We start from the raw sequence: 11,713 nt of genomic DNA, 5'->3' as shown, positions 1-11,713 counted from the left end.
AGGGCGCGCCCCGCCGCAGGTAGCGCCGCGGCGGCGGCCGGAGCGAGGCAGAGGGGTAACTGGTCGCTCGGAGCTGCCGCGCCGGAGCTTCGCGCCTCTGCTCCCGGCCTTGGGGGAGTTCGCTGCTGCCCCGCTCCGCCTCGCCCCTCTCTCCTAGCGCGGCTTGCTCCTGCCCGGGCAGCTCCTCCTGCCGGTGGGGGCCGGGCGGCCGCAGGGCGAGCGCGGCGGGCGAAGACCGGCCTGTTGCTGCCGGGAGGAGGGACAGCAGCGGCGGCGAGTGGCCCCGCGTCTCCCCCCGGCGCGGGGGCGGGGGAGCGATGAGCCGCGCATTGTTTCCCCTGTAGGCAGTGCCCGGCGGGCAGCGGAGCGGCGGGCCATGGGCTCCGCGCCTTTGTCTCCCGACTGAGCCGGCCCCGCTCCCGCAGCCTCCCCCCGCCGCCGCCAGCCGGGCCCCGGCGACATGGACGTGACCGTCTCTGAGCTCCTGGAGCTCTTCCTGCAGAGCCCCTTGGTGACCTGGGTGAGCACAGGGGTGGCGGCGGGGAGGCTGCCGGCGGGACGGCCCCGGCCCAGCGGGGGGGGCAATGGTCCCTCCCGCCATCCCCCCAACCCCGCTGTCCTTTCTCCCGGCAGGTGAAAACCTTCGGGGCCCTGGGGAGCGGCGACGAGGACAGTCTCGGCGTCTACATGGAGCTGGTGGATGGCGTCGTCCTGAACAAAATCATGCTGCAAATGTGAGTGGGCTCCCGAAGGGGGGACGGACGGTAGCCCCGCGCCGAGGGGCGGCCAGGCGCGCCCCGGCTGCTCGCCCGCGGGTGGCGTGGGGGCGGTCTGCGGAGGGGGAGGTGGCCTCTGCCAGTGCTGGGTGCCGCTTTGTAGCGAGGCAGCGCCTTCAGGGCTGTGATGGGAGAGCTTTCGAGCGGGCAGGCTGGGACGACGGGGTGTGGGGCGACAGCATTGGCTTTGCGTGTTTTTTTTTTTCCTTTTGGTTGCTATCTGAAATTAACAAAAACAGGTGGGAAAGAAACCCAAAACCTAGACTCATCCAGTTCTAGATCTGCTTTAACGTTTTTCTAGGGTGTTTTTTGGGGGGGTATGTTTTTTGCTTTTCTTTTTTCCCCACACAGTTACTTTTTCTTAGTTGTTCATATATGCTTTAGGAGAAGGTATGTGGCAGTACAAATAAGGAAATGAAAGTACTGTATCATATGAAGCTTTACTGGGAAGATTTCATCTGAAGTTCTCTACATTCTTGTGTAAACTTTGATATTAAATACATAATTTGGCAAAAAGAAAGCTAAAGTGATACATCTTTTGGGCAGCACTGTAAGGATATGTCTTGAGGAAACTTAGAAATAGGTTAAAAGAGTAAACACTGAAAATACCATAACATTGAAATGAACTGTTGCTAGAACTTGTACATATTTTAACCACATCCTTTCCTGTTGCTGATCTGCTGCATGCAGATTCTGAATGTTTTCTGTCATCTCTGTGTTTGCTTTTAAATAACCTGAAATGTGTCTGATAAAGAGTTTGTAGGGAGAAGTGTTTGACTTTCAGGGGAGGAGACTTTGGAAATACTCCATTTTGGCACTTCACTCTTTTAAGTGAATGAAAGCAATTGAAGCTTGACTAGTGATTTGCAACGGTAGGCCAAGTCCAAGCACTTAAATGAAGAGTTGATATTAGAACCTTGAAGTGAAATTTTTGAAAAATAACTTAAAAAAAATGTCCCACACACTCAAGTTGGCAGGTTTTGTTATCTTCTGGTACCTGGCTGCTCCATCTGAAAAGGTAATCAAATTTTCTTCCAGTTTGATGTTACTAACAGTGGAAACTGTGAATTGGAACTTAGATAGTGAAGCTGGTGAGGATTCATAATTCAGAACAGAATCCAGATCAATCTCAAAGCGGGAGATAACAAAGTAGTGCTGTAGTTAGCTGGGATAGAAACTTGGTGCAAAGAGAATACGTAATTTCCAGCATTTCTCAAGGAGTAATTACACTTTAAAAAGATAACTTTCTGCAAATTAAAGCCTTGAGTATGAGTGTTCATATCCAGACTTGTACTTTTCCAAGATGTGGGAAATTGGATTTTAATTTATGACCATTGTGTTTGGCACGGAGATGACCAACCAATCAAGGAACAGCAGCAGTTGGGTCTGCTGCAGGTTTAACTAACTAAACTATCAGTGTTATCTAATATGTGAAAGAATCTTATTATTTCAAAACAAGAAAAATTAACTTAATAACAAAATTCAAGAGCGACTAAGTATTAAGTAGGCTGAAGTTATGTGGCTTCTGAATGACTGTGGTGTTCTTATGAGTGATGTGTTTTAGAAGGGCTTTGTCGGGTGGTGTATGTAAACTTAAATATTTTGTGTGGCCATTGAAATGTGCCTAAGGAGATGTAAAATTGTTAAAGTCTATGAAGCAACTTAACAGTGCTCTGGGCTCAAGGAGCAGAACGATAAGATCTCACTGAAATAAGGAAGATGGGCTGACTGAGTGCAGTGACACTAGTTGGCATTTTGTCGGGTATCATGTGTTTGTGAGAAATGTCCTGGCATGTTTGCTTGCCTTAAGCAGTCAGGAAAAGAAGTTGGTTTCTTCCAAAAGACATCTCTGCCAGCAGCGTTGCAGAAAGCTTAAGTGGAGAAAGCACAAGTGATGTGGGGTAGGAAACTGTCACGTTATACACAATCAGGGCTTTTTTTCCCCCCTTTTTAGGCAGCTTTGGCAGTGTTTCTAATGGCGTCTAAGAAGCTTGAAACCAAGAGCCCACAACTGTAGGAAGGATCGTGGTTGTTTTTATGTATCCCAACCCAGCAAGGTGCAGGAGAGGTGCTGTCTGACCTTCACTTTTTCATGACTTCACCTTTAGAAATTGCAATGCAATTACTGCTTGCTTGCAAATCAGGAAAGCCTTGCAAGGTGTGTTTCTGCCCCGGGAAGCTTTCAGAATAGAAAATAAATGTGTTTTTTTTTTTAACTGCTAGCTCATCAGTTTTTTCAAGTCCAGGTCCCTAAAGATGACTTGCATTGCTCAGCTTGAGGTTTCTTCTTGCTTTATTAATGAGGGCCTTTGATAAATCTGCTAGAATTTGATATGCCATGCCGTGATAGTGTTGATTGCCTGAAAGCACAAGTGCATGCATGCGCACATGTGCAGAGAGCGGGGGTAGCAGAGTGAAAGAGTGGGCTCCCGATGCGGATAGCTGTCTCCTCACTCGTGTTATTTTGCTTTTAGTTTTTTAGGTTAAATGTCCTGCTTGCCTGCTTACTGGAACACAAATAACACAGGCACATGAGCTTGCATCTACACGCCAGGTGTGATGCAGTACTTTGCTGCAGAGCAACAGGTTTCTTTCGGTGAAGATTTCGAAAGCCAAATTCTTGTGAATTTCATTATTAAAAATAAAACATTTTTGTCCTGCAGCTAAGCAGATTTTAAGTTTAATCTGTGGCCAAAAAAACCAGGTAGATCTGTGAAGAAAACCAGATATACCTGTTGAATGGAGATTGCTGAGTGAAAGTAAGGCTTTAGCTGTTTGAGGCGTGAGCGGGCTATTCAAGTTCAGTCATCCTCTAGTTTCTGTTGTGATAGGTTGGATTTTGCCCAAATGCTGTCTGGCAGCTTAGAGTGGGTGGAGAAGATCCCAACTACTTGATCTTGGGGTGTCAATGTTTTTTAGGTGGTGGGTTCATATCAGCAAGGCAGCTGTGTTGCCAGAGAGATATGTAACATCTGTCGCTTTTCCTGCCTGCCAGGTCCCTGATGGCTGCATGACAGGAGGTGAAAATGGGGCTGTGCCTTTGCTCCATCCTCCTCAGAAATGAACTGCCCCCAGGAATGCTAGCCCTGGATAATGTAGGTTGCTCAGGCACACCAAATGTAGCCACAGCACAAGGGCAGAGGAAGGGGACCTGACCTGGGCTTAGGCAGATTCTGGCCACAATGTGGTCAGTAGATAACCAGCTGTTGGGCTTTGCTGGTGCTCCCTTTGCTTGCTGGAGATCCGTAACAAAGCAAGACACTTCTAAAAAGAGAGTTGAGAATTGCTTAGTTCTTAGTAGTGGTGCCCAGCAGCTTAACCAGTTAAATCTAATAGGAAGAGGCAGACAGAAGCATTTGGTTTCCCCACTTACATTTTAAAACAAGACAAATGTTTCTTCAAGTCATTTTGCTGTAAATGAGTGGTTTCCTGTTCCTGTGTTCCATCCAAGTGTGTACCCCAACCTGATCACGCATGAGGGAGGCGTTGATTTTTGCAGACCTGCAGTACTGGCTGAATACTCTGCATAAAAAAGTGTTTGTTAATCTTCAAAGTGGAACTGCCATGTCCTGAGCTGCTGTGTTTATGGTGGATTTATGTGTGTCAGGTTAATGAGCTTCTCTGCAGACAAATTTTAAAGAACTTTTTTCAGATAATTGTGTGTCACTTCCTGGTATGAAACTAGCACGTGGCAATGCTGCATAGACTGCCTTCAGTGCTACAGTTGCAGCTGTGGCATAATACCTACAAGGATAAGCAAATATTTATCCTGTTTAACTTCTTATAGAAAGCTTTATTTGGGAAATGGTGTGGGGGTTTACATGTGCAGGCATACAAGCACATAAGTGTTTTCATATTGACTTGTTCTAATTCTTTGAATTGATGGTAGACTCCGCTTTTCTGTTATGCATTCCTGTTTGCTGAATGTTTTATTAGGAATACATCTGATAAACGGCTTGTATTAAAACCACATAATAAAAATGCACAATAATAGGTTTTTCCGTTTAAATCGCAACTGTCATGGTTTGTGGTACTGTCAATCTGTCTTCTTTAATTTAGACCATGTGACAGGAACAGCCACGTTGTGAGTGCCCACTTCTTGTGGTTTGTTGCAAATGGCACAAATACTGGAAGGTTGAAGCTATGAGTCTGTTTAATTTAAAATCGTATTCAAAGGTGCATTTTTCTACCATTTCCCAGGCAACTTAAAAACCCCTCCAGCCTTCAGTGGCTTCATCCCACTTCATGTCAGAGGAAGGGAGAATTAGACTGGTCCAAGAGTGGTGTATTTTCTGTTAGCAAGTTACCTGCAGAGCGAAGTGCTGCAGGATGCTGGGCATGCTGGGCACAGCTGGTTCCTTCTGGCATCTCATAACCCTTCCCCCATACTCATCAAAATTACTTATCAGAAATTGCTTGACTGGGATTGTCATTTTGAGTTTTGAAAGTGAAATTATTTTTTTGTTACTTTTATTAAGTGGTGGTTTAAGGGTTTACATCTTCAAGCAGTTGTGCTTCTAGCCCCGTGCGGGCTGAACTTGTCACTCAGCCTCTGTCTCCCAGCCCTTCCTTTCCTTCACACTCTTGTAAAAGTCACTAAGAAGGTGTACAAACCATGGGATGACTTTAAAATGTTTGAGTATATAGTGAGGTTTGAGACATTCCCTTGGTTTATTTGGCTTGGATGTTTTTTACTAGTTTGCAGAGGACCTCCCTTAGTCACAAATCAGTCATGCTTCCTCAGTCTTATTTGGAGAACTCTTGATCCTGAGGGGTAGGTGGTTTTTAAAAAAGAGCATTGTAGTTTCCATTGTATTTGTGTGTAAGGGAAAGACCCAAACACCAAAGGTCTGAAAAAGCATCTCACTGAGATTGTGCTCAGGGATTTTCACATACATTCAGACAGGGATTTGTTTGGGTTATCTGGTTAGTGTTGCAAATTATCTCTCTTTAATTTTCAATGTGATCCTTGGAAAGAGTTGCTTTCTTCATAAACAAGTGTCACCAGCCAAACAGGTGCTGTAATGAGCAGAGCGTGGTACCAACAGCTCTGTTTTCTTTAAGGTAGAAACATCTTTAAACAGAGAATTTGCCCTTATTGTGTGACTTTACTCAGGTGCTTTTTTTTTTTTATCTTGAGGACTCTGCTTCCCTTTCCTGGCTGTAGATCAGGCCATTGGGGTTGTAGTGTTTCAAGTACCTTGATTTCCCTAGCTTTTTATCCTCTCTTTTTCACTTCTTTTGAGATCAGTAAGTGTGTGTGGCTGTGGGTTTTCTGGCAGCTGGCTCCTTCCCTGAGTGCAGGTTACCTTAGGCCTGCTCAGTCTCAGGGTGCTGTCCTTGTTCCCCTGTGGCAAGGCCTGGGCCGCTTTGGGCCACTAGGCCTGCCTGCCTCTGGGCCGCTCTGAGCCACTGGGCCTGGCTACCTCTGGGCCACTCCCTGCTCCCCTTTGGGGAGGGGGCAGCAGGCAGGCCTGGGTCTGCCCCCGCAGCAGAAGCCACGTTTGCAGCCTCTCCTAGCTCCTCTGGCTCTCCCCTTCCATGTCCCCGAAGACATCTCAGGAGCTGGGTGGGTGACGCAGAGAAAGCAGCAGCAAGAGGGATCCAGCTGACCTCCTCGCATAACACAGCACGGTTATTCTAGACAGGAGGTCTGACACAGAAAATGTTTGAAAAAAAATGCAACAAATATATTCTTTCTGAATAAACACATGCCTTGAACCCTTGATTCTTATAAGCGTTCATCTCCATGCTTATTAGGTCAAAAGATGTTTTGCCATTTCAACTGGATAAAGCTGAGTTTACCTGGTAAATGGAAAAGAATAAATCTGTCTTATTGGGAACCTCCCACTGAACCCAAGAGCAACTTTCTGGGTCTCCTCCACGTTCTCAGCTGTGGAGCTAGGACAGCTGTAGTCAGTACTGGAGCATATCTGATCCAGGATTAAGACAAAATATGGTAACAAATGAAGAAGAAATGGGATATTGCTTGTTGAGAAGGAATTGTTTAGTTTTCCCTGTGGAGACAATAAGGGCTGTGGTAGTTCAAAGTGTAGGCTGTGCTGGCCTTTCACATCTTGTGCAACGGGTCCTCTCTGAAGTGAGCTGAGGTGCTGGATGAAGTTGGTTACACAACATATTCAGAAATCCAAACTGTCATTTTTTCAAATGACGTTCCATTTTTGGAAAAGCTTTTAACTTCCTTGTCTGTGGGGAAGAGGCAGGACTGCGAGAGTGACACTGTGTGCTGTGGCTTGGTTCCAGGTTGAGAAGACCCTGAGGTCAGTGGCATTAAGGGCTCTTGGAGCAACCAATTACCCTTAATGAAGATGATAGGATAAAAGCTTCAGAATTGCTTCTGAAGGCCCAGTCCTGCCAATGCTTATGTTCTTGTAACAGATGACTAGCTCTGCTATGCCAAAAGATGAGCAGGTCTTGTCTTGGAAGGAGGAGTTGTTTTGTGTCTTATGTGCTTTTGAAAACCTTCTCCAAGTCCTGCAGTTACACTGCCTACAGCTGTTGAAGAAATTGAGTCTCCTTTGCTGTGGCCTGTGGGTGCATTTTGTGGATTTTTGCCTTACTTTGTGCAGTTTTGGGAAGGGTTGTGGAGTATTGCTCTGCTAAACGGTCAAACCTTTGTCTTCCTGGCTATAGTCCTGGGTCACTGCCAGACAGTGGCATGGCAGCGTGCTGCCTATGTGAGCTTTCACGTGGAAATGAGAACTGTAGGCTGACTCTTCTCTTTGTCCAGCTTCTCTTTACTGTATGTTTCTTCCCTTTTAGCTTCCTGGTTTGTTGTCGTGACCTTGCCTAAAAAGGCTAAACATCCAGCTTTATTCAGGATCCAGCATCTGCTCAGAGAGTACTGAAGGCAAGGTACTCTCTGAGTTCAAGCCCAGGTGCCATTTACACGTCTCCAACTTGCTGTGTTGCTGAAGACCCATACTGTCAAACTGTGTATGGGTATGGCTTCTGCACTTCTGAATCTGAGCATCAGTAAAATAGAGTACTTATTACTGATTTTACTTTAAAAGCTTGTTACAGTTGCTTCTCTTTGTTTGCTTTTTTTCATGATTTATTACAGTGCCAATCAGCATACAAAATCCTTTGCTGCTGTTAAGGCTGTGGGTGGGGTCTTGCTAGGTTACGTCAGTGGCAGTTTTGGTCATCTGCACTTCAGTTTGCTTGAAACCTGGTACATAAATACTGTGTCTGTTATCTGCTGTCAAGGCAGTTTTCTGTTATCTCTGGAATATCTATGTATTCTGTCATATTTATACATATAGCACTGCTTTCACTAGAGAGGTGCTTTGGGATGATTGTGCGTTTAAAAAGATAAAGAAAAAGCTCTTTGACATACATATGTAAACTTTAGCAGATATATTTTAAAAATAAATATTGGATCTGTTCCTCTCATTTCCTTGTCAATGCCTGAGTTCAATATTTGGCCCTGGGAGAGCTGTGAATGGCTTAATTAACAGCCCAAGCAGAGCTCTGGGAGGCAGGTGTTTGGATTGTGTAGGAGCTTGCTGATAAGAGTCTTTATTAGAGGGGAAACTCCAGGCTTTGATCTATGCTATTGGCAGATAAAGGTTTTCAGTTCCTTTTTTTGCAACGTTAGAGTGTACACAGAGAATCTGAAGGTGCACATTCATATTAAATTATTTGTAGCTTTTTCCTATGTTTTATTTTTAATTTTAGAAATAGAATTGTTTCAGGTACAACTTTGATTTGCTTCCTTTAAAATCAAACAAAAACTTTAGGCTTCTTTCCCTGAAATCTTTCTACCAACTTTTTTCCCCGTCTTGCTTATAGCTCTACCTATGTTTGTATTTTGTTTGTATCTTGGAGCCCAGTAGGATTGGAGCCCAGCAGGACTGGAGCCCAGCAGAGCTGTTTTTTGTGACACAGTGGGTGTAAGAGAGATCTGGCTATGCTGCAGGTATAATGAAAGTGCAGTGCTCCTTTTTCCCTTCACTTCAGTGGGTAACCTCTGGGTTTTGCAGTTTGCACAGTGATCATTGATCAAGTGTTAACACCCTCCTCTTGTTGTAAAACTCCAAAGCCAAGGAAGGCATGGTAGTCTTTCCTAGGCTTCCCTTTATTTGAATAAGATAAACCCCTTATTATCAGAGACTGCTTTGATCTAGTGTGCACAAACTAAAATATGCTCTTTGCTTCGGGGAAGTATAAATAAGGAGGGAAGCTGCTCTGAATTGCTGTGTGGGTTAACCTAAAGTAGGTTACTTTGTGGCATGCAGGAAGATTTCCAAGTTATACATAGGTGCGAAGGTAATGAGCTTACTCTATCATGAATTAATGTATATGTGTCCCATATAATTATGTCAGTGCATTTAATGGGTAAATTTTTAAGTGATTTCCTAATGGTACATCATTGAGATGCTAAGTCTTAGCACTGAGTAAACTAGTAATACTTTTTCTTTTTCCTCTTTTAATAGAGATCCTCGACCAACGAACCAACGTGTAAACAAGCACGTAAATAATGACACCTATCTTCGTGTTCAAAACCTGACCATCTTAGTCAGAAACATTAAGACTTATTATCAGGTGAGATTTCTGCTCTCTGCTCATTGATTTGTGGTGATTGCTACAATGTTTCAGCTTAGTTCGAGGGCTGGTGGCTCAAAAAGAAGCTTGCTACAGGAAATGGAGAGGAAATTGTTTGTGTAAAAGTACTTTCAGCCATGCTTCCCTTATGAAATGACAATATGGCTACCTTCTCTATCCCTCATGGCCAGAGGCTGCTTCCTTGCCCTGCTCTTTTTTAAAGAAGAAACTGTGCTCAAAGGCTGTGATAGCACTTGGAGATACATGTAGTAAAAAGGCTTTGTGGTGGGGTTGTGGGGTGTGTATGTGAAGGGGTTTGCTGAAATTGGAGTAATGTTTTTGGGCATAAAACTTGTTTAAACCAAGTAACTTTCTTTTAAAAGGGCTGCCAGCAAATAAATCATTACGAAGAAATGTCTTTAGTGCTAGAATATAAACCTCAAATTGATATACTATTAATTAGGAAAAATAACTTTGTGCTTATCTTGAAGATAGACTTCTTATGCTGTGTACTTGTTTTTAGGTGTTAAAGCAGTTGTTTGTTCTGTACTCCTCTAAGAGGCTTAAGTGCAGGAATGACTGCAAATTCTCACAAATAGTGCACTTCTTAGGTGACATCCTTGAACTGATCATCAGTGTTCCTCTGCTGTAACAGTGCTCCCCTAAAACCAGGGTTGTGACAGCTGAGCACTTTTGCGTGTTGGACGCTGCTGAAAAGCCAAAGGAGTGAATTCAGTTACTCTAAATAGAATTTCTGTATACACACCCTTGTGTATATTTAGACTCCTTAGTGAGAGGGGTAGCTGTTCTGCTGCTTCTTTTTACACATCTTTTGCCAGATTTGAATGCTGTTCAGTATAAAACAGGCTGAAACCACTGAGGACTGTTAAAATACTCCTGTGCATACGTGTCTCAATTGTACAATGGACAGAACAACTATACTCTAGGAGTTGATGTCAGTGTGCTCATCCTGGACACTTCATCTTTTCTGTATATGTAGAAGAGACTGTATTGGCTTTGGCTTCAAAATATGGAAGAGATGTAATGCTTAGCTACGGTAGTGCCTTTTGATGCCATTTTCTCCCAGAGCTTGCCTACTGCTTTTCTGTGTTATTGCCACTGCTCTGCTTCTGGAGTTGCTTAGGGAAGCCTAAAAGAGAGAGGGACTTGTGAGAAAGTCAGATGGGGTGGATGGCTCATCCATGCAAGTCTGAGCAGCCTGCTAGAAAAATGAAGTGTGTCACTCAGGTTTGAGATGATGTAGGAGGGTATCATGTATTTCTGAAGACAGCTGACCTGTGTCAGGTCAGGTGTTGGGGGATTGGACTAGATGATCTTTCGAGGTCCCTTCCAGTCCCTAACATTCTGTGATTCTGTGTCTCGGTTGTAGAAAACTGGAGACGCTGATGCAATGTGATGTCATTCCTGAGACTTGTGATTTCTAAGGGGAAATTCTTTTTGGTCATAACTAGAGACTGAAGGCTTTTTTTGTTACCCACTGAACAGTGTAAATGTATATGGAGTCTACAAGCAAAAAGGACCATGTTTAAGGACAGGATAGTCTTTCTCCTTCTCTCCTCACCCCCACAAGATTTATAGTCTGAGAGTCTGGTCCTTCAGGTGTTGAAACTCTAAAGCTTTTTATTCATGCAAGTTCTTTGTGTCTTGGAGCTGATAATCTAGCCTTTTTTAAGAGTACCCGAAGAGAGATCAGAGTCAGGGAAAAAGAAAAGTGATTCAGAATCATGTGATGTCTTGCTTGGTGTCTTGTTGACCTAGCTGTTGAGCTGTGTAATCATAATCCAATAAAGCTAGCAACAACTAAAATAGGTTAAGACGCAGAGTTTTCAATGGGAAACAGTAGTTGAGGCTTGCAGTAGCAGGCATAACAGCGATTGTTCCTGTTGTAGTCCAGGAAATTAAGTACTATTAATCTTGCTGCATGAAGACTATATATACTGTATGTAAACAAAGCAGTTGTGAGAGCAGATCATTCTTGGCATTTAGTCCTGAAAATGTGTAATTACAACAAAGCTTAAAATAAAATCACATTTTATTGTGATGATGATATTATACAAGAAACTTAATTGTCCTTGTCACAATCACATCTTCAGGGCAAATCCAAGGTCTTGGTGCTAATCTGAGATTCCCTTTCATGTGGTGGTGTGCAGCCGTAGTCTGGGAGGAGTTAAGGCCATCTATGCTGTCACTGAGCTCTGTGTGTGATTGATGCTGATATAATGTCATGTCTGTACTGATGTCTCAGATATTTGGAGGGTTTGTTGTGTTTTAGGATCTGATATAAGGAGCTTTTACTAGTTTTTTCAACATGCAAACAAATGGATGCTTTGGAATAAATTAAATATTGC

The 11,713-nt window shown here is 43.9% G+C and overlaps 1 protein-coding gene across 1 annotated transcript in view; it reads left to right on the top strand.

Annotated features, from left to right (window-relative positions):
- The first annotated feature begins 8 nt into the window (after positions 1-8).
- CCDC88C (coiled-coil domain containing 88C) overlaps positions 9-11,713 on the top strand; it is a 100,363-nt gene continuing 88,658 nt past the window's right edge. The window contains 3 exon segments of the mRNA XM_068400264.1: positions 9-520; positions 634-734; positions 9,236-9,344. Coding sequence (XP_068256365.1) covers positions 461-520; positions 634-734; positions 9,236-9,344 — 270 coding nt within the window. The 5' untranslated portion in view covers positions 9-460.

This window comes from Nyctibius grandis, chromosome 4, assembly GCF_013368605.1.
Source record: "Nyctibius grandis isolate bNycGra1 chromosome 4, bNycGra1.pri, whole genome shotgun sequence".
NCBI classification, from domain to species: Eukaryota; Metazoa; Chordata; class Aves; order Nyctibiiformes; family Nyctibiidae; genus Nyctibius; species Nyctibius grandis.
Note: the sequence above shows the minus strand (reverse complement) of the source record. Positions and strands in the feature narration are given on the sequence as shown.